Genomic DNA, 23,133 nt, shown 5'->3' on the forward strand with positions numbered 1-23,133 from the left:
TGAGCTCCTTCGTGGTGAAGCCGTGGAGTTTGGCTGTTATTATTTGAGCAGAGTCTCGGGTGGAGGATGGGGGGAGCTTGCCGGTGGGTTGCTTTGAAGGTGGACAAATGGAGGCCTCTGTGGCCACTGACGGCTCGGCTCGAGCTGCTGCCCCAGCCCACACTACCATCTCCTGGTTCTCATCGTCCCCTCAGCGGAGCTGAGGAAATGATCTGCAAATGTGTGTGTTAATGAACATCCCCCCCGAGCTGAAACGCTCCGCATTTCCTTCACTCCAGCTTGCCGCCAGCGTTTCACAGCAAGACGCCTGGGGAGAGCCAAGCCACTTCCCACATCTGCTCGCCCATCCTTTGGTAGCACGGTGCTGTGGTGGGGGACGGAGGCAGACGTGACACCCAAATCCGAGCCCGCCGAGCTCAGAGAGCAGGCTGTGCAGCTCCTTGGCTCTCCTGACTGTAACCTCAGCTACAGCTAAACACAGATAAATCAGGGGACTGGGACCCCCGGGCACCCCAGGGAGTGTTTTTTCAAATCAAATCTGCCAGCTCTGAGATTTTGGTATCACTCAAGCCATTAAATTCCTGGAGCCCCTTTCTACCTTTGATCAACTTTATATTCTGCATCTCAGTAATGTGGAGAAATAAGCTGCTTTTGGTGAACACCATAGACACCCCCCCCCCCACTGCCTGGAAACCCCATCCAGGGTCCCAGCTCTGGAAGCCACATCAGGTTGCACACTCCTAGAAGGAAGAGCAGGGTCTTTTTGGTCTTTGAAATGTTTTAATGCAGAAAACATGTCTTTAAATCATAGCTTTGAGGGCCTAAGCCTCAGTGCGGTGCACACTGTTTCGCTGTCTGCATTCCAAGGAAACACCCAAAACTTCCAGTATGCTTCTTATTACTGGCCTAAAGTCTCAAATTCACATCGGCTCGTCTAGCTGGGAAGTGTTCAATGGGATCGCTCCTTTGATATGCTGATACAGATCTTGTTATTGCATCAGGATCGTAGGTGATCTGTCAACGTTTACATCATGTCATGTTCAATATCGGACTTAACTGATGCAGAAACCCAATCCAGCGTTAAAACCCTTGCGCTGTTGACAAGAAGTGCCTCAGGTCAGTAGCTGCCATCGTTTTATAGTACTAAGGGCTGTTGTTTCCATAAATATTGACCTGCAAGCCAGTGCTAGCACAGCTGGAATTGCAGTGCAGGATCTTCAAGCCCACAGCAGGTTTCATGCCCCAAAATTCATAGGTCAAGGCGATGAAAAGACTTCTCAGCCAGATTTCTTGGGATAAGGTCTGGAGCTGTTTGAAGTTGATTGAAAATCCACCCACTGGCTTCGGGAGGCTTTGAGTCAGTCCTTGGGTTAAGCTAGAAACCACCTTCCTCTTCTCTAAGGTATGAGCTATTGTTCACTTGACGGCATTGGTTTCCTCTCCGTGACAGCTGTGGGTAGATGGGGAAGGGCTTTTAATGAAGCCAACCGCTGCAGAAATTAAAAAGCTCAGGTTGTTCTGATGAAAGAAACCCATTAATAGTGATTCTCTCTTGCGTGACAAAGTCTGACGTCTCTAGCTCTAAGTGACAAGTGGCAGGAAGTTCTGGGGAGACAGCCTGTGCTAAAGAGGGTTGGCAGCCCAAGTTGCTGGGTTTTAACTCATTCGCTGCCTTGTTTCGTATGATTTAGCACTGCCAGGTCCCACCCGTGGAGATGGGGTGGGATACTGGGCTGGGAAGTATGGGAAGGGTCCTGATCCCACCACTGCTTTCCTCTGAGTTTTCACTTCTAAATGCATTTGCCTTGACTTTATATTTGCCTCAAGTTTTCTACTTTCTTTTTATCGGGATAGTTTTAGGATTTGAGGGCTTTTCCTGGGTCTCCCTGCAAACCAGCCCCTTCTAGAGGATGTAAGTACAGCACTGCTATTTACTTGAGGCTTAAAACCCCCACGGGGCTGTGCCTGCGTTCAGACAGCGTGAGGACCTGGGCAACCACAGCGCAGCATGATGCAGCCACATGAAGCCCTCAGTTAAGTCGTACAGCTGAATAATCTTTAAAAACATTATCAGCATAGGCATCGTTTGATATAGTTTTCAGGATTTTCTCTGTCACATGCCAGATACTACTGCAGGATAGGATTTCAGCTGAGATAGAGGCAGAGGATTTCACTGCCATTAAATTTCTGTGGAACTTGGTCTTTGAAGTTCTTCTGGCTCCTCTGCTAAGCTTTGCCTGAGAAAACTGGTTAAAGGTAAACCATGAACCTATTTTTCTTTTTCTGTGCTCAAACGTGTACTGAAATAACAAAATGTGGACCAAAACAAGATACTTCACTGCACATGCTTTCCCCCCTGGGGAAAGCACAAATACTGTGTGACAGATGCCGCTTGCGTCTCCGAAGGCCCTCAGATAATGCAGAGATGCCAGAGGTCTAGGGACACACAGAGATTCAAAGAGATTGTTTATGGTGTCAACTTGAGGTTTTCTAGGTTTACTTCACACAGCAGGGAAAATATATTTTCAAAATACCGCTGGGTTTTGCTTTCTGCTGGGAGTTCGTCCTTACCAAGTTTTGCTCTCTGGCGTCAGCACGTTTGGGCTTTTACACACCTGGGAGCTGGGGGACTGTAGAGTTTGAGGGGGATGGTGGGGCTCACCTGGATGTGGAAGTCCCAGAGAAGGGTAGAAGCCCCTCAAAAACTGTGGCTGGGGGCACTTTGCTGTTGGGGTACCCATGGAGCGACGCTGTGGTAGGGAGCTCAGTGGGGAGCACGAGATCCCCTCCTGAGTCAGGGCTCTCGTCTCCCGTCTGAGCCGTCCAGCGTCTCCACAGACAGCCTGGCAAGGGCAGCCTGAGAGCGATGAGCCAAGCGAATGCGAGATCAGAAGATACCAGACATCAGATTTAAAGAGGGGGAAGTCTGGGGACTTTCTGTGACTTCGCTATAAATTGACACCGAGCTCACGCTACGCAGATGTGAGGGGGGAGGGAAGAGAGGGTGCGAGCAAGAGGTGGCTGCATTTTTCGCCTTTTAAATGTGTCACTTTTCTTCTTAAAAGCCACCAAGACCTGAACTTGACTTGGTGGATGTTAGGCCGTCGGGCTGGATCTGATAAGGCCCAGCTCTCAAAAGAGCTGGAGAAGGGTTTCTTCCCAGCTCCTCTCCTATCTCCTCGGCATGCCTGCACACCTCCAGTGCCCCCGAGCTCTGCTCTCGATTCCGCCAGGATAAGGCATTTGCCACCTTGGGAAGGTCCTTTCATGGCAGGTGCAAAGAGCTGGGGGTGTTGCACGGCTGTCTGGCTGCGGCAGGTAAAGAGCAAGGAGAATCCAAGGTCTGAACCCAGCACGGGTGTAAAACCGAAGCAGCTCCAGCTTCTCTGGAGTCCCTCCAGCTTTGTGCGGGTGTAACTGAGACTGGAATCCGGCCCAGAGAGAGTGAAGCCGTTTGGCGATGATTAATATAGTAAAATGCAAAAGTTATGTATCAAGTGTATTTCATGCGCCTCTTGCCTCGGGACAATTAGCATAAATTTAATAATTATTGCCCTGTGCCAGCAGCTGCTACCTAAGGAGCTGGGAGTGCTTTACAAATGCTTATTAGTTGCTACCCTGCCTGGGGGAGGTAGGTGAATAGTCTCCCCGTTTTATGGGTAGGAAAAGAGGAACAGAAAGCAGCAGTGAGATGGCCAAGGTGTGGTACCAGGGCGGGCTGCTCCCATCCCTCCTCCTGTGCCTTCTCCAGCCCTGACTGGCCTTGACCCTGTTGGGTGGGCAGAGCTGGGGAGGGGACTGGAGTAGGACGAGCGTTTCTTCTTTGTGCATTGAGCAAATGCTGTAGAAAATACTTAAAATTCAGTGTTTCTTTTGCCTCTGTCAGGAGATGGGGTTTCTCCTGCCTCGCACCTGTCTCCCCTCCTTGTTCAGAGTGAGTGAGGGCTGGTGCAGGCTGGTCGCTTGGGCACGGCACGGGGCATCCTGACGCTGGCCCCCACGTCCCGCTCCGTGATCGGATACTGACTTGCCAGATGATCTGGGGCCTCCTGCACTGGGTCAGTCTGTGTCGCTTCTTTGGCAGGCTTCATCTGTCTAAACCGCGAGGTCTTCCCACGTGTGTGTGCCGTGCAAAGCCCCGCAGGGAGCCGAGCTCTGCTGGCGCCACCACGCATTACCCCCGTGCGAATAATAGCAAACCACAAATACAGAGGCTGCGCTGACTTTGTGTGTAACCAGGGTGCTCTAGCCAAAGGGTAACTGATTAGATATCAGACTCTCTTATCGTGTTCCAGGGCACAGACAAAAGCTAGAAGACCAAGCCAAACCCTTCACCGACCGCTACGGGGAGCTGGAACGGCTGCGCCAGTCCATGAGAGTCACCCCAACAACACCCAACCCCCGTGGATCCCTCAGCACCCCAAGCCACTTCGGGTCCCAGGCTCAAACTCCAATACAAGGTAACTGGCTGGGTGTCCCAGCCTGGCGTCGCACCCTGAACCCTTGTGCTCCCCACACAGCTGGGCTGGGGCTGGAGCCGTCCCAGCAGAGCGAGCTCCCCCCCGGGGCGTGTGTTAGGGCTGGAGTCCAGCTCTCCCCTGGGTGAAGAGCCCTGCCTGGGGGACAAGCCAGCGAGAGGTTTGCTTGGGTTTCTTGACCCTGGAAGCCTTTTTGCTCCTACTAAATCATCAGATGGCTGCTGAATCGTAAACCCAGGCCATTTCGCTTTGTGCACCATGAGATACAGGGTCTTAGGAAAAACCGAGCCGTTTCAGCAGGAACGCGAGGGAGATCAGAGCAACGTACTTTGAATCCAGTAGCTTCTTTGACATGAAGGCACCCGCGTAGACGGTTAAGCATCAACTAGAAAGGGTGTATTATACTTTACATGCTAATCCAAATGGTTTCTTATCTTGTTGCATTGTGTTTATGCCAAGTCTGGTGATCCATCACCCAACTGCAGCATAATTCCCCACACGTATGCACACCTGCATGGGCGCACGCGTGCGCACACACACACACACACAGAGGCTTTGCTCTTCCTGTATTTGCTATTGGCATAGCTGAGCCCTCGGGCATTCCCTGGGAATCTGCATTGTAGCTTGTTGCCAGGAAAGAGGTAGGAATTGCCACCGGAGCTACCCAAGAGAGGTCAGTCACCTGAATTCCAGCCCCACACTAAGCATTGCGTTTGAAAATACCCAGTGCCGTGCACTTGCTTCCTACGCTTCTTAGCCCAGCCAGATGCCACAAGGATATAGTCGGAGACCATTCTCCTGTCCATGCGTGCGAGGTGCTCCCTTTCCATGCATTTGTAATCTCAGTGGTGTTTTTCTTTGAAAATCAGCAGAATTACTAACGGGGATTTAGGGGTTAGTATTTAGAGCTGTTTGCTTTTTGAGTTTTGGTGAGAAGTGGCCCTTCTTGGAAGGCTGCGTATGAAAAGGTTGAAAAGCTTTTGGGTTGCATTTTCAGAAGTGCTGTAGATGTTTGAAAACCTCAGTGTCATTGGCAAAGAGGGTGTCTCAGGTGCAAAAACATGTTTGAAAACGTTACCTGAACTGTAAAAGCTGCCCCACTCCTCCCAACCCCAAATTACAGTGAAAATTTAATTTATTTCTCATTGAAATGCAAATCTGCATGCTTGGAATTTTCATTGATATTAGCACAGTTTATGAGAAGAACCCGGGCATTTTGTGTAGGATTATCATTTGATTTTTGTTTAAAAGAATCAAGAGGGAGAGAAAGAGTTTTATAGGCTCACCCCATTGGCTGCATAATAAAGAAAGAGATTCTTGGGAGAAGAAAAAAAGATGCGTATTTTAAATTAGCTCAGTCCCCTGTAGTGCCAGAAACCCAAAGAGCGGCTGTTTGGAGCAAAGAATCAGGTGATGACACAAATTCAACAAGAAAAAAAATGAAACTGGCCACAATCTGCTGTCCGTGCCAAATTCCCAAATGTCAAGTGACAGCAGGAGTGGAGACACACAAAATTAGCCATCTAAAATCATTCCTGCGGAGTAAATCCAAAGTACCAGGAATGCTGCAAAAGGCAGTTCATGCACGCTCTGCTCTTGGCTTCCCTGTTCCCAAGTCGGAGGCACTGTCTTAAAATTACTGTGGGTTCTTACCAGCGTAACTGGGAGCAGAATCAGCTCAGTAATTTTAATCTCAGCCCTGTCCTTTTGACACAACGCTGACTATAACCAATCATAATCATAATAATGATAATAATTTTTAAAAATATATTCTTTCTCTCACACACACATGGCTTATTCACAAAGATCATAATTTTTACCCAAGCAAGTGGAGCCTGGCCTGTGCCAAGAATAACACAGGAGTTAACAGGCCTGTAATTCTCACGACTTGGCACGTTCTTAGGTAACACACACAAGACGATTAGCAAAAAGCATAACGAGATATCGGTTAGGAGGGACGAACGGGGTAGGCTGGAGTTCATCCGGTCCCCGCTATCCTTTACCTAGGTGCTTCCCAAATGTTTTTAGCATCCTTGCATCCCTGTGCAGGGATTAAAAGGGGGCCAGTCATAGGCAGAGAGGCAAGTTTTCCCTCCACGGTCACCTACGCCCCGCATCCCTCCGCTCGTGTGCTGGAGGTGGTTGGCCTCCCAGTTCTGCTGACTGAGCAGTTTGCATAAACGCTTCCTAATCCACTTCTGGCAAAACAAGGCTGGGGAGCTGAGACACTCAGAAACAGCCTCGGCCACTGAGGGGGGGATTCAGGCACCTCAGATTCCTGAATGCAGCACGTGGAGCTGGGGCTTTGAAGCAGACAGGCACGTAGGAGACAGCATTTATCTTTGGGAGGAATTGCGGTCCTCTGGAGATGTGTTTGCTCTGGCCCAGTCCAACCTTTCCTCCTCGGAGCAAAGGCTGTGGCCACAGTGGAGATCACAGCAAGGACGCTGGTGTAAATGGGAGAAGAATCTGGCCCTCAGCCATTTGCAGAAGACTTTCAGTAAAGCAGCCCCTCGAGGTTATAAATAGCCCCTGTGTAAAACGATCATCCTGAGGTTAAATGGTCTCAAACCAAAAACCTCCCGGTAAGAGAAAACCGATCGTTTCTGAAGGGCATGCCAGGAAACATGGGAGAAGAGCGTGCTCAGCACCGTGGCTGAGCGGGTCAGATCCTGCTCTCGCCCTGGTTTCCCACTGCCCAGTGTCAGTGCATTTCAGTGGCTTCGGTCTTGCCTTACCCCATGCAGACGGGCAGAGAATCAATCCCTTCCCTTGGCTGTCCACAAATGGATGGGCATTTGCAATCCTCCACACACCCCATTTCCTTCCTATTTACACCTCTTTGCGGGGAAAACAGGGTAATTCTGGGTTCACCTCAGTGTAGCGGTGGTGAGAATCTGGCCTGGTAGCCAGGCAGGTAGGACAGGCAGACCCTCGTCTCGCCTCCGCCAGCACTGCTTCCCTGGCTTCAGCAGAACCGAGCTGTTTGCTGCCGTTGAGGATTTGGCCCAATACTTCTCCAGCGAGGTCTGGAAAATCTGAGGTTTTGAAATCCCGGCTCTCCCGTCTCCACAGCGAGACACCAAGCTGTCATTAGGATGGCTTGAAATGGTTCCTTATTACGGGGCACGCGAAGCCAGAGCCTTGCGTGCTTGCTTCAAGTTTTGTCTCCTAGCTTAAAAAAATCAAGTAGCTCTCAAAAGTGAAGCAAGATGTTAAAGGAACTTGCCTCTGCCCGCCTTTGGCTGCTTCTCGGGGCCCCCTTACTCTGGGAAAATGGGATGGTGACAGACACACATCTTCCTGGGGAGAACCAGGATGGTCCTAGCAACCCCCAATTCTCCACGCGACCCTTTGCCCTTGCCCATGTTTCAGCAGCGATTCATGCTGAACCATTTTATTCCCGTTGCAACAGAGAAGGGGACCCCCCACGCAGCCGGCTCCTGCATTCTAGCTTTGTGGTGGAAACATCTTCAACCACTCAAAAGCAATTGTGTGCATTGTCCAGCAACATGTAGGGGCCTTGTGTGCACGAGGACAGTTGCAAAGTGATTTTAAATTTGATCTACTCAGTAACAGAGCAAGTTGTTTTGATTAATGCACTTAACATCCCCTTGCACACTCTTCATATTGCTCCAGCGAAACCGAATTCCCTTGACTTCACAGGGAGAACAGTAAATGCTGGATCCTTTTGCAAACTCCATCCTGCCTCTCCTGCCCTTAGTGTCTGCTAAATGGTCTGGGAGACGTTGTCTTTGCTGGTGAAGAGCTTTCAGATCTCCTGATCTGGAAACTGCTCAGCTTTAACCAGCTTGATTTCCAGTCCACTACTTAAAGCCAGTGCAGCATTTTTAATGTAGGCCAGTCATCAGCAGAATGCTTCACCATACGCATTTAAAGCAAAATATCACTCTCTTTTTCTTTTTAAATATACATTTTTAAAGTATTACATTACTTTTAAGAAGCCTCTTGGCATAAGCAGTGAGTGCCCTATTGTTTCCGAAATGCAACGTGGCTGCTCTGAGGTTAAGTCCTGAATTATGGGCCCAGCAAATACACTGAATTGCTGCTTCCTAATCCCTGTCCAGATCGACTTATGGTTTCTTTAAAATATCCGTTTCTTAATGGATAAAAACATTCTACCATGGGCAGAGACTAAATTGTTTCCAAAGGAAGCTAGGCAAGCATTAGTGGGAAGAAAACATATTGTGGGATTCAGCTTCAGCCTCAAAGGAAGGAACACGCTTGAGATGGGTTTCCTGCCTGCTCTCCGGCTCCGCAGGCTGCTGTGCCTATCTTTAAACTGCTTTTCTGCTCCTCTCAATTACATTTGCCCGCTGCACACTGGATGTCCCTTAAATGAATTTGGCTTGTAACCATCAAAGAGGAACCGCAGGCCAGTGCTGGATGGGAGCATCCCCCAAGCCAGAGTCCAAGCACCCACGACCGCTGCTTTTGCCACTGACGTGCAGCCACCTCCGTCTCCCAGCCACAGCTCGGGGGGCCGAAGCGCTGCAGTTCCGACGAAACAGCAGACGAGCGAAATTGCAGACGAGCTTGCAACAAGCCCGGCTGAATTTGCCTGAGGCTCCAGGGATGCCATCCTGCCTTTGACTTGGGATTATCAAATGTGCTGGGATTCGCTCTGCCAGATCCAGAGTGCCGCTGGGGAGCCTCCAGCCCGGGGTCCCGCTGCAGGAGGGCACTGCTGGCATTGCCAGGCTGCTGGGCTGCGGCAGAGCGGGGCTGGAGCCTCTGCTCTCACCCCATCGGCCGCCCCTGTCAGCCTGCCACTCCGCAGTGGGTTTCCCATGGCAGACTTGGCCTGGTCCAAACCTGCTCGGCAGGCAAGGTGGTCTAGCTGCAGGCTGGGTTGTAAATTCAGCAACTTCCTTTTATGTAGTCAGGGCTTGTTAATTTTTTTAAATACCCTTTGAATACAGGTAAAGAGCAAAGTGCAGGCAGGCCAGAGGGAGTGCCTGCAATCAAGGGAGCGTTTCCCGTTCAGCCCACCCACCTGCTCCAATTAGCACCGTTAGCTTATTCATTAGCTTTGTGGGATGGATCGGTGGGGATTGAGCCTGATGCGGTACCAGCCGGGCAGAGGAGGGCTCTGGGGATGGTGCGGGGAAGAGAGAGGCTGTCACGGGAGAGGAAGCTGGGAGAGCCTGGCTTGTTTAGTCTAGCAAAAGGCAAAAGGCAGGCTGGGGGTGAAGCTGATTGCTCTGTGTAAATACATCCAGGGGGTAAACATCAGGGAGGGAGAGGAGCTAATGTAAGCTATGAAGGACAGTGCTGGCACAGGAGATGGGGCTGAACTGGCCCTGAATGAATCCAGACTGGATGTTGGAAGCAGGGTCCTGCCCAGAAGGGCAGGATGGATCCAACAAATGGCTAGGAGCATCCCAATGGACCTGGAAGAGTTTGCAGGGGAGGGTGAGATGCGGTGCATGATTCACTGAGCTGGGAATATCTGGGAATTTCCCTGCCTGTATAGACAGGGAGGCTGTTGCCCAGCGTATCTGATTGAAGGTGCTGGGAGAGGACCCCGGCGAGTGGAGTTGAGATTTGTGATGCTCAGTGGGGCAGGTCTGCGGGCTGAGTGTGTGTCTGCACGGCAGCACATGGTATTTGAAGAGTATTAGAAAACTGAGCAGCAAACGTGCTCAGCAATCTTGAGGTGGTGCCTAGCGATGCTGTGATAAGCGACGTGTGTGTGTGTGTGTGTGTGTGTGTGTGTGTGTGTGTTGTTGTGTTTTGATTTGGTTTTAGTTTTTTTAAAAAAAAAAAAACTGCAGAGGAAGTACTTGCACCCAGTTTGTGAGCTGGTTATATCAGATACAGAACAATTGCACCATGGGCGTGTAACAACGGATGCTGTTCACACCCTCATTTTTTTTCAACACCTCCCCTCCTCCCCCAAAATAAATTTTGCTCTATTTTTTGTGGGGTGGGAGGAAGGGGCTGTTTTCTTTTTTAGTTGGCTCTGACTTGGAAAGGAACAAACTTGTTAACATGTGTGACAGAGGCGTGAGAGCGTGCCTGCATGCGTGGGTGGGGTGGAGAGCAGTGCTTACTCTAGAGATGAGCCGGGTCTTCAGAGATCAAATGAATCTCGTGCACCTTCCCGTACAGAGCAGATTCTCTCCATCTTTGGCCACCTGCCTCACCGTGCTCCCAGATGGAGCCATTATGACCAGGGGAAGGAAGCAGAGAGGAAGAGAGGTCAGAAAAATGCTGAAAGACAACTTGGAGGTCCAAGCATCACAGAAACTAGTAGAGAAAAAATAGCCATAGGTATATACACAGCGAGAATTTCTGTCCCTGCTCTGCCTCGCACATGCATGCGTATTATATACATAAGCATAAAGTATCATTAGTGTTTACATTGTCATCAATCATCGTGGCATAAGACAGGAAAGGAGGGTTTTTTCCCCCCAGGCTAGATTTTTCATGACAATTTTGCAAGACACGTATATGCATATAAATAAAATGGTAATATATGGCCAGGCTGAAGATATTTATGTATTCTGTACACTTGGAGAGTGCCACATTATCAGGTTCCCTTTAAATTTCCTTTATTCTCTTTGCGTGTACCACACACTGTGAGTATTTGTGCATGTTGTGTAATGTACACACATGCTTGGGTTTTGACTTAATAAGCCATTGCATGTTCCCCATGTCTCTAAAACAGGGACCAGAGAGCAATATCATGGGTGCTGTGGAATTGTTCAGGTTCCATACATCACTGCACAGCCCCAGATGATCTGATGATCTTTTCCTCCTGCTGTATGTTGAGCCCCAGTGATGTGCTCTGCACACAAGCCCTGGGTGAGCTTGTTGTTCAGTTGTCCCTCAAAGCTCTTTCTGTGCTGCAGCACTGAAGACGTCCTGATGTCGCTTTTGCTGCCCTTGCCTCTCTCCAGGCAGAGCAGATATTTTCCTGGGTTAGGAGGCAGTGGAAGCCCCCACTGCTTTGCTGGGATGGATGCACATCAGTGCTCTTAGTCCCTAAAACCTCTTGCAGGGTCCATTGCCGTGGCTTCACAAAGGCTTCCAGTGAGCAGATCCACCCAGTCCTGGCCCAGCAAGGGCGCAGGGACCAGTTTCACTCCATCCATGGTCTTAAGGGAGGTGGCTGAACACACCCAGAGAAACCTCTGTGGTCGGCAGCCTCGCAAACCAGCCTCCCCACCTCCATGCTCACGACCAGCCCTCGCCACCCTGCCTGGCTCTGCCGCAAACCAGCCGAGGTTTAGCTCCCATCCATCGCCGCGCAGGCGCTCAGAGGCGGCTCTTTGCATTTATCTCCTTGCCGTCCACCCAAGAAAAGACCCATATTGTCTCCAAGGCAAAAAGAAAGCTGCTGTGTCACTTGAGCACGGTTGTTTTATCTGGAAAGGGGCTGAGCGGCTTTGAAAGCCTGTTTCTATCCAGCTCCACATGTGGGGGGGGGGGCTTGGGGGTCCTCAAAAGGTGCAAATTGCAGCTGCACAATTAAATAACGGGGTGTGTCCCGGCCTCCGCGGTCCCCTGGGCAGCACAGCCCTAACGAGGAGACAGTGGCATTACTAATCAGGGCTTTGACCTTTACATGGCTTTTATTTAATACACATTCCACACTTCCCCAAACTCCCATCCAAAACATTGACATTTCCGCTGATAGATTGGGTCAGATTTTGGAGTAGTTGGGGGACTCAATTCACTCTTACAATGGTTAAATTCTTACAGCTAAATGGGCTTATTCAGTTAGTGCAGCAGCTGGTGTGATTTCGAGAAGAAAATAAACATTTCCTTCAAATATTTTGATTGGCAACTGGACAACTGAAATACTCAAGCTCAGATTGCCAGGGTCCAAAAAAGCAAATGGGGGCTGTACGGCAAGTAAGCGAGGCAAACCGTAGTAAATCCTCAGAGGCAGTACCACCACGCAGATGTGTGTGTGAGATGCGCTGGGGAAGGGGACAGAGAGGTGATTTTTAAAGCCCGTTGCCAGTTGTGATTTCGATGGGAGTGTGGGGCCCGAGGGCACTGCTTCACCCGCTCCTATTTCCTCGGTGTTTGCTTAGCACGTTTCTTGCTCCAGGTTGCTGTTTGATGGCTGGCTGAGCGTGATGGAGGGTCGCTTTGCTGCGGAGTTAGGTGCTTATGGAGGGTATTGATAGCGATGGTTTATTTGGACCTTGCTGGAGCTGTTTCAGCAGAGATCTCCTTGGACGCAGGGCAGGAGGGCTGATGGCCCTGGCTGGGGCGGCAGACATGAGGCTCTGACCTGTGGGGATCCATCAGGTGGAGGGGCAGCCCTGAGGCGAGGGAGCTGAGACGGAGGGGCAGCTGTGAGGTGAGGGAGATGGGATGGAGCAGAAACGCTGAGGCGAGGGCGAAGATGGAAGGGCAGCCGTGAGGCGAGGGCGCTGAGGTGGTGGAGCAGCCCTGAAGCAAAGGGGCCAAGATGGAGGGGCACCCTGAGGTGAGGGGGCCAAGATGGAAGGGCAGCCCTGAGGTGAGGCAGCTGGTATGGAGGAACAGCTGTGAGGTGAAGGAGACAGGATGGACCGCCCTGAGGCAGGGGCTGCGATAGACGGGCGGCCCTGAGGTGCAGGAGCCGGGGCGGAGGGGCGGCCCCGCAGTGCTGGGCTGAGGCGCAGGACGCTCCCCGCGGCGCGGGCGCTGGGCTGGTGCCGGTCCCCGCCTGGCGGCTCCCCACGCCGAGCGCGGGCGGCAGCGAGGCCGGCGCGGCCGCGGCTCCCTCTAGCGGCCGCCTCCCGCCGCGGGCCCGGGCGCTGCTGGCGGCGGGACAGGCCCCGGCCCCGGCCTGGGCCCTGCGGGGAGCCGGGGCCCCTCCGCGCCCCGCCGGCCTTGGGCAACGTGGCGGCGCGTAACCTGCGGGCCCCGACGGGAGCCGCGCTCCGGCCGGCAGCTCGGTGCCTGTGGCCGGTCGGCCAGGGCGGCTCTGGCCCCGGGGGTGGCGGCGGGCAGCGGGCAGGGACGGCCTGCCCCTCCCCGGGCTGCTGAGGGCCCCGAGGAGCCACGGGCCGACATTACACGGCGGGGCTGCCCGCACAGCCCGGGGAGGCCGAACCCCCTGAGATAACACAGAGGCAAAGCACACATGTGGTTTTGGGGCTGTCTGGGGCTTTGGTTTAGCCACAGACCGGTGGGGGAAAGCTGGAGCTTTATTCCGGCCCAGACTTTAAGCCCAGGGCCCAGGGAAGATGAAAGCGAGGTGGTGCCAGTCGCTGGGATGCCCCATGCGCTCCGGCACAGCCGAGGGATCGGCTTTGGAAGGGATTTGCTTTCCAAGGGATCCATCCGCACCCCCACACTCTCCGATTTACAGGAGCCCAGCCCTGCAGAGAGATGTGGCCTGGCACCGGGAGAGCTTGCCCGCTGCCCGCACAGCCGGAGCGTCTCCGGACCCACCAGCATCGCTCTGCTTTGCTCGCCACGCACGCAGCCTGTAATTAACACTCTTACACACTTGTGTCTAAATTAGGAGCAGGGACCCACTGCCAAACGTTGCAAGTTCAAGCCAATAAAACGTGGCCACTAAAAAAAAAAGAACTCCTTTGAGTGTGTTATAGAGGAAAAGGGAAGTGTGCCCTGAGCACTTACGTTTTATTTCGATTTGCATTTTATGGAATATTATTTATGGGCATGTGAAAGCTAATGAAGGAGCGCGGTCTGATCGCTGGAGATTGTCATCTGCTTTTGGGAAGGTAGTGAGCAGCGAGCTGTGTTTTCTGGGGGCTGGGAGGGAATTCAAGACTGCTTTCTCTCAGTGTATGGCAAAACAGTCCAGCTGCTGGGGCTGCAGTGGCAGGGCTGCGTGCTTGTAAGGAGGAGGCATTCAGAAAATAGCACTGTTCCTCTCCAGTCCAGGGTCAGCCAGGATTTTTGTCCCATGATCCTACCTTATGCTGTGATGCTGCTGGATTGCTAAAACTACAGGCTCCGGTCAAGCTGCTGCTTGCAGAGCTGGTCTCCAGACCTCAGCTCACAGCGCCTGTGATGCTGTGGTTTGGAGTTGTGGTGCTGCTTTTGCAGTAGCGTGGCTTTGGGATGGGGCAGAGCGTCCTGCTGGCAGGTTGCAGTGCGAAATCAGGTTGGCTTGGTCAGTTGTGAGCATTTTTCACAGCGCTGTGCTTTCTAGCCAACCCAAGCACGCTACCCCTTTGCACAGCATGCAACCGGGAAGGCCCTGTGGCCCGGCAGCCGCTTCCACGCTGGGCTCGGCTGCATCCAGCCCCGGGTGTGTGCAGAGCAGTGTGGTTCGTGACGGCTTTGAGCAGCTCCTCTCTTATCTCGCACCAAAGCCGCAGCCACGTTCACAAACCAGGTGCTCCCCCACCTTTCTCCTCCGTGGAGCCTGCGTGGGAAGGCAGGCGCTGCCGATTGCCCGCAAAATGGCTGGAGGGGAGGGAGGAGCCTCCCCTGCCCTTCTCCTTCCAGCGGCTGATGGCTGCAGGACTCACCTGGGATGAGAAAGAGGGTTCAGATCAAACCCCCTCCCTATCTGCTCCTCCAGAGCATGCCCTTGCCACTAGTTAGCTGGAAGGGATTAGCTCAAGTATTTTTTCCTGGGGAAACGCTGTAAGGCCTGGAACACCCGCCCTGAGATGTTAAAAAATGCTTCATCATAATAAATATATATAAAACACACATCCCTGTGCACGCATAGCAAATATACAATCAAATGAGTGTGTCCGTATATATATATATGTGCATATCTAAAAGCAACAAGCTTTTAGTTTTTATCTAAAAAGCCCCAAGTGTTTATCACACTCACCTCACACATTTTCTTGCTCTGAGTCGATTCAAAATCCAGCCGATGTGACAAAAAGAAGTCACTGAGGCCAGGTGGCATCCCACCACCAAAGCAGAAGGGTGCAATCCCCCTGCTCCTGACAAGGGAACAATAAAGGTCTTGGGAGTAAACGGAAAGGGTGAGGAGCCACCTCCAGCTGGCCAAGGCTTTGAGCTTGGTCCCCCAGCCAGGCACTTTGATCTAGAACTGTTGTTTCTAGAGACATCTATCTCATGAGGGGTGTTAAAAGGCTGAGAAAGGCGCAGTCACAGTGTTTCTAGCCGTGCCCTCCAGCATAACCAGCACCAGAGCTTGATGTGGGGCTGAGGTCTCAAGAACAGAGGTTTTGTATCTCTCCTTGGAGAGCAAAACTCATTCCTCTCCATCTCTGATGTGCCCAGGCCAGAGGTGTGCTGGGCTCTGTAAGGCAACGGCACCAGCCTCAGGACAGCTGAGAGAGCTATTGAAAAGCCCTGAGGTCCTCAAAGGATCTGCTGGTGTGGATTCTTATCTCTAACCTGGGCTTTCTGCAGGACGTTGGGGTTCGGCAGCGCCGGGCAGAGATCCCTCTGCAGTTACAAGCTGGCTGCAACCCCCTGTGGGTTTAGACACCACCCCCTCCCCCCCAAGAAAAGGCACTGGGGGGCTCCAGCATTCGAGGGAGCTGGGTAACATCCCCACCATGCTGACCCAAGCCTCCCTTCCCCCAGCAGAAGAAAGCCTGGATTTCTCACTCTCTTTATCCTCTTGGAAGGAGAAAAATACACAGAGAAATCAAGCAGAGGGATATTGTGGCTCCTAGCTTGGGAGTTTTCAGCCGTGTGTTTATCAGCTCCATCCCCTGATGGTATCAGCATGAGCAGGCCACCCACAAGAAGGCTTAGCAGGCTGGTCTGGACTCCAGCTTTTCCTCTCTGTCTCCGTGTGTGTGTATATACACCACCGACTATCCCAGGGACCGGCCGTCTGGGGCCTGCATCCATTTATTTACTACACAGCTGATGTAATGGCTAAACATTTTTTTTCTGTGTTTATGGGGTGTGTTTTTTTAATCTGCCAGAGATTAATAGACCCCTAGAGAAGTCAGCTTAGTCATGTCCCTTCTTGGATAGGAAACAACAAATTTTAGAACAGGAAATGGGACCAACTTAAACAAATGGGTTTAGGATTTTTGTATTTAAGTTCCCCAGCTCTCTTCCTTGGCAGATCAAGAGATGCTTTACCCTCTGACTTTAATTCTTTGGGCAGGGGATGGCCCAGGCTATGTGACAAACTCGCCAAGCCTCAAGGATAGAGCTCTAACCACCCACTTTCTTCCTCCACCCCACAGGCACGTCAGATCTGAGCCCCTTCTCTGACCCCCGGCAGTTCGATCGCTCCTTCCCGACGCTGCCAGCTCTCACCGAGACCAGGTTCTCCGACCCGCGGATGCATTACCCCGGTGCCATGTCCGCTGCCTTCCCTTACACCGCGACACCCTCCGCCACGGGCATCGGGGGCATCAGCATGACCAGCATGCCCACCACGACGCGCTTCCACCACACTTACCTGCCACCCCCTTACCCCGGCTCCACGCAAAACCAAAGTGGACCCTTCCAGGCCAACCCCTCTCCCTACCATTTGTACTATGGCACGTCTTCGGGCTCCTACCAATTCTCCATGGTGGCGGGTGGCGAGCGCTCGCCCACCCGGATGCTCTCTTCTTGTACAAGTGCCTCAGCGGGGAACAACTTAATGAATCCCAACCTGGGCAATCAGAACGACGGGGTGGATGCAGACGGGAGCCACAGTAACTCGCCGACGACCATGACGACTACTGGGAGAATGGATGAGTCGGTCTGGAGACCCTACTAGGAGGAACTCAAAGGGGCACCAGTATCTTTAACTTAATCAGCCACTGTTACGTTACTCCTTTTCGTAGTGAATAAAGCAAAATGATGCCTAGGGAAAAGGTAAACCAAAGTCTCCCAAACCAAAGCAAACCAGGATCTTCTGCATGCAAGCGTGGGCAAACATCAAGCGAAGACGGACCAGGACCTACGTTACATTTCAAGATGAACATCCACGAGGCTTGAATTTGTCGCTTGATGTGGTTCCTTTTGTACATTTTTAAGTATGTGGATTGTACATAGGGAAAAACAAAAGGACGAGTGGAATCAGATGTTTGTTTCTTACAGAACACTTCTCAGTCATCTCACTCCTCTTCCTCACACAAAGCATTCAAACGTTACAAAAACCTCACCCTTCTTCTGCAAAATGTTTCAGAGAAGAGAAAAGACCAGGGAGTTGCCCAAGCCACCTCTCTGTCAATGCAGGAAGACTGAACTTAGAAAAAAAAGGAAAAAAAAAAAAGAAAAAAACCCCCATTGTCTCGTCTCCTTCCCTCCCCACCAGTGTAGGGTCCCTGACCACCAAAGAGCTCCGGGACGACACCAGAGCCACATGCGGCACGTGAGAGTCTGGTTTACAGCACAACCGCGGGGACTCGGGCACGCGCGGGGGCTGCGTGCTCCTCGTGGCTCAGCCGGCATCAGCCATGTGAACAAGAGCTGTGATGTGATTATTGTTATTTGTTGTTGACGACAGAGGTTGTATTCTTCATTTTTGTCATTGTCGTCATTTTTAAAACAGTAACGTGGTTGATCCTGTGCCTGACAGATCCCCCTTTCCTGTATGTTTACATATGAGATGTACTTTTTATGAGACGTGTTTTGTTTTGTTTTGTTTGCTCTTTTGTCCTGACCTCACCATTCAATTCTTTGCTCCTCTTAGCAAATCTCAGTGATGGTGGCTGAAGTGAAGGCGGCGTTCAGGACAATCCAAGATGCACTTCCAAGCGCGTTAGCTGCAAAAGGGACTCGGGAGCCTTTGGCATGACCCTGTCACCGCTCTCTGGTTCTTCCATTCATCCTCTCTGAGTGGCAACACACGCAGCTGGTGGCAAAGCATCACATTTCTGATTCTTTCCCATGTTTTCACCCAGAGTGGATTGACACGATGACTTTTTTTTTTTTTTTTTACTAAGAAACGACTTACACTTGTCAGTTCATACTGAAAGCTCTAACTGAGATTGGAGAAAGGAGCAATTTCTACTCAGTCCCTTGGTGGTGGGAATATGGTGAAGCAATGTTATCTAGCCTTTTCTGGCCCCTCACCCCCTTTCCTTTCCCCTAAGTGACCCAGAGCATGGGTATCTTGCTGTAGATGACTAAGCTGAAGAAGGGGCACTCAAGGTCCTGCCAACCCATCGGTAGCCAGTTGCATCATGTGGCATTTGGAGGAACCGGGTCTCCCAGGCACCACACGCCCTCGTAGCTGATACCAAAGAGATTGCAACCTGAGCGGGACCGTGCCGGGAGCTCGCAGGCAGCAGGAGAGGCGCAGGGGCTCCCCCGAGGCTGGGTTAGCCGCCTGGCTCTGACACACGCTGCAGGGTTACGTCGCCTCCCGCAAGCCGGCTGCTGGCGTGGGAATTCGGGCTGGATTCGGGATTCCTTGTGCTGGCAGGGCTGAGGGTGCATGGGCAGGTCTGCGGGGAGCGTGTAACTGCAGTACTCACTGCCTTCTGGAGCCTGCCCTGCAGCAAGGGGATGCGGACGGTCCCCAGCCCCCAGTGCCACCAGTAACCAAACCTTTTTTCTTTTTCTCTTTTTTTTTTTTTTTTTTTTTTTTTTTTTTTTTTATGAGCATAAGGAAATGGAACCCCCACAGCTGCTCTCCCGGCCCCTCTAAGTTACACCATCACAGCCGCGCCGCCTATCACCAAATCTCAGTTGGCAGCTTGTCAGCACTCGGTTGAGGTACAGAGCGTTGTAATTGCACTACCACGTCAAGACTGGAGCAAGACATCCTGGCTTTAGTTGGAAAGCTGCAATGACCACTCATGAGTTACATAAGCAACGAGAAGAACAACTCTTTTAAATAATAATAATAATAATAATAAATAAAAAAAAAAGCCCTACCCCAGCAAAACTGCAATCTTTACTTGCCTTAGCAACAGCGAGCACCTCTCTGGTGCTTGCCAGCTGTAGAAACTGGACCACGGCAGCCTGTGTTTTGATGCATTTACGTTTATCATCCGATCGCGCCACTGATTGAAAGCACAAAGAAGACAAGGCATTCGTAGTACTAGGTTAATTTAAGACTGTTTGTAGTGAATTTTAAAAAAATAATAATAAAAAGAATGGCAACGATGTTATTTTTATGACATATTGTCATGTGAAGGTGTAAATATATGCACCTCTATTGTATGCAAATGGTCACGAGACAGGCCAACGTTTTTTGCTTTGCACTATAATTTGCTTTTTTTAAAAAATGCACAATCGCTTGTACAGTAAAACCCCTTTGTCTGGCTCACAGAATATTTAACTATAAAATCTAATTTTTGGTCTTATTTGTTATAATAATATAATTCTTAAATGTGTTGAAGGATCCGATTCTTAATAATGCTTCTAATACTTGTATGTGCAGGGTAAAATAACAACAAACAACCAAGGAGGTGAGAACAAAGATCTTTGTAGATAAAGAAGGCTAAAGTTGTTGATTTTTTAATGGTGTCTGATGATGGACATTAAAAAAAAATGCTAGTGATACCAAATAATGTGGTTATTTGTGTAATATACCAGCCCTACTTGAAGGTAATGCCCTATATTTAATATGTAGCCCATCTTTTTAACCTGTAGCACTTGTCACTGGGGAGGGGGGAGGCGGGGAGGGAGGGAGAGGAAGAGGAGGGTCTGCTCCTGTTGAAGTCATTGGAAGAAGCTCTCACTGGAGGGGTCTCTGCTGCGCTGGCTTCAGTGAGAACAGAGTTGGGCTCCCTGGTGAGCGGCTGGAAGTCGTGTTGGTACGAAGCCACAGCAAAGTGGTCAGTTCTGCTTTTCTCTTATCGGTGTCGATGTTCTTATCCAATGTACGTGATTATATCGTCAGGCCTCCGTGTAATCATTTTAATGACTTTCCATGTGGAATAATAAACATACGGTTACAAGTCTGTCTGGTGCCTCCCGCCTGCTCACTTCTCGCCGGGGGGGGGAGCAGGTCTGTGCCCTGGTACATGAGAAGATTCATCACGCTGCTCCTTCACCAGGGGCTCATCCCGGTGCCTTCACCCCGTGTGTGGGGGAGCTCACAGCTGCTCTCGCCCACAGTTTGGCCTGAGCAGGCATTGCGGGGGTGTCTGGGGAGGACGGCAGGCAGTGGGATGCAGGGAGACGATGGAGACGCACAACCCAGGCTCTGAGAAAACCTCTTTAGGCTTCTCCAAGGGTGGCAGGGTGAGTCTGAGCCACAAACGCTGCTCTGGGCTAGACCTGGCAAGGTGATCCCTGCATCCCCAGCCAAGCATCCGACACCCCGACCGCCTCCTGTCATCGCTGCGCTGCTTCCCGAGACACAAAAGCTCTGAGACAAATATTAAACAGGACCCAAATTCCCAGCTGGTGCGAGCCCAAACCCCTTAGCACTCACCACTCGCCTCCAGAACCCAAATGACAGCTGAAAAGCAGAAAATAAAATAAAAATAAATTAAAAAAAAAATAGCCCAGCCTATAATAGCGCCTGATGCCAGTGCACTGTAGGCTGGGGGCTCCCAAGGAGCCAAGGCACTCAACGCAGGCGTTATTCATGAGCCTGAAAAAGGCAGCAGCCGCAGCGTGCCGAGCGGATGCCAGCGCCTTGCCCATGGAGCGGGGCAGGCACGCTGGAGCTGATGCTTCTCCTCTTCTTTGCAGCATCTCCGTAAGTGCAGGAAAGAGGGGAAAAAAAAAAAAAAAAAAAAAAGGAAAAGCCCAGACAAAACCACAATAAATGCTAATTCCCCAGCCCTGGCCAACGGAAATATGTTTCAAGTCAAACCCTAGACATACCCGCCTTTTCTTCACAGCTCCTGGGAGAGGAAACACCCCCAAGGTGTAGCTTTTATTTACAGGAACTTTCCATTCCAAACTGATCCGCGCTTTACCCATGGCCTGCAATGAAAAGAGAGGAGGAGAAGGAAAGGGAAAAGAAAAAAAAGACAAATAAAACGGGATTTGTTTTACCGACAGGCACTGGGTTGCCCATGGAAAAAGGGCTTTTGAGGGGTGCAGCCCCTCTGCAAAGTGGGTTTGGGTGATGCTGGTCGGGGCAGTGAGGCTGGGGATGGGGCAGGCGCTGCCAGTCAAGGCGATGCTGGACCAAGCCAGTGCCGGGAGGGACCACGACAGCGGCTAAAATGTAACTGGGAGGCCCAGGTAGCTCAGCGAGCCAATGGTGTTAAATGTACCCAACACCTGAGGGCCAGATGGGCGTTATTTTTATTTATATGGGCGTTATTTTTATTTATATGGGCGTTATTTTTATATGGGCACCTACCAAGCACAGGATGCGGGGGATGCTGGGGTTGCATCTTGCTGATACACAATTTTTGCACCAGTTTAATGAATTTAAATGGGAAAGCCAGAGCCCAGCGTGGGATGTGGGGTGCATCAGCCCCTCCCAAAGGCCCTTTGGGACCTGAGAGCAGCCACAGATGCCGGCCCTGGGTGCCAGACAGCAGAGCCAAGTACCCAAGGGCTCCCGCTGGTCCAGGGGACCATTGTAAAACAGGGCTGAAGGCAGTGGTGTGGGGCACTCAGAGCAGAAATGTTTGGGGATTCTTTCGCAAATGAAAACTGAAAGGGAAAAAAAAAAAACCATCACTGGAGCTTGGATGACTTTTTTTTTTCTTTTTTTTTTCAGATATTAAATTGAGTGGAGTTTGGGCTAAAAAAGCTCCTAGGAAAAATGAAGAATATTTCCTTTGAGAACAGAGCTAACAAAAGTCTCAGCAAAAATCTTATTACATTCTCTTTCCAGACCAAACTCTAAATCCCAGCCTCTGTTTTAACGACTGTGCTGTGTCCAAACTGCCTGTCTTAGTAAATAAACTTTTAATTTGCAAAAAGTTTCTAAGCTACATGGGACATAGGGGAAGGAGCCTGCCTTGCTGTCGCAGGGTCTCACCTTGCCCTTTCCGTCATCGAGCCCTTAATGAACCTTGCACAAATGAGCCACCAGCATCATTAAGGCTATGTTCCTATGAAACAGTGGGGCCAAATGGCTCTGTGAGGTGCTCAGCACCCTTCCCGCACAACCCAGGACCCCTTGAACCTGCAAACAACCCCCGGTGGACACCCATCACCTGGACCAGCGTGAAACAGAACCACCGGCTCCCAGTTTGGCACCCTCGCCTGGGCACCCACGGGGGGGTTAATCCTGCCGCAGGGCTGTCCTGCTGGAAAGGATGGGTGGTTTGTTGGGTTTGGGCTTTTTTTTTTTGTTGTTGTTTGTTTGAATACTGCCTATTTAGAAGCTAAATGGAGGAAAACATGGAAAATTCATTAGGGTGTCTGGGAAAGTGTTAGGTTACATGTCATTCACATCTACTTACTCAGCGGGACCTCGCGCCTTGGGGGAGATATGTATTTATATATATATTTTATATATAGGAGTTTTCTGGTGGGTTTCTCTCCATTCAATTCCCAGACAGGTACTAAAGTGACCCCTTTTGCTTCTCAGTCTTCAGGTTTCCCCCCGCCAAAGCAGAGCTGCCCCTTTTGACTTGGCCTGGCTGGGCACTGTCCCCATCCCAGTGCTCCGGTGCCAGCCCTGCTGCTCAGCATCTCTGCGAGGTGGCCGCTGCCGTTCCCACCCGCATGGAAAAGGTGGGAGCAGTTAAACCCAGGCCCGTAAAGGGCAAACACGCAGCCACGCCAGGACCTGCTGGCAGCGAGCCCCGGCTGGCTGCTGCTTCGGTGCTGGCTGGCAAGAGGCTTGGCGAGGATGGGAGCTGGGAGAAGAGCAGGCAGGGTGGAGGGCTGGGTCCAT

The 23,133-nt window shown here is 51.2% G+C and overlaps 1 protein-coding gene across 1 annotated transcript in view; it reads left to right on the forward strand.

Moving 5' to 3' along the window:
• Positions 1 to 20,280, forward strand: part of RUNX3 (RUNX family transcription factor 3) — a 60,486-nt gene extending 40,206 nt beyond the window's left edge. The window contains exons 5-6 of the mRNA XM_055705654.1: positions 4,296 to 4,460; positions 16,616 to 20,280. Of these exons, the coding sequence (XP_055561629.1) occupies positions 4,296 to 4,460; positions 16,616 to 17,139 (689 nt within the window). The 3' untranslated portion in view covers positions 17,140 to 20,280. The remainder of the gene's footprint in view (positions 1 to 4,295; positions 4,461 to 16,615) is intronic.
• Positions 20,281 to 23,133: the final 2,853 nt, after the last annotated feature.

This window comes from Falco cherrug, chromosome 3, assembly GCF_023634085.1.
Source record: "Falco cherrug isolate bFalChe1 chromosome 3, bFalChe1.pri, whole genome shotgun sequence".
Taxonomy (NCBI): domain Eukaryota; kingdom Metazoa; phylum Chordata; class Aves; order Falconiformes; family Falconidae; genus Falco; species Falco cherrug.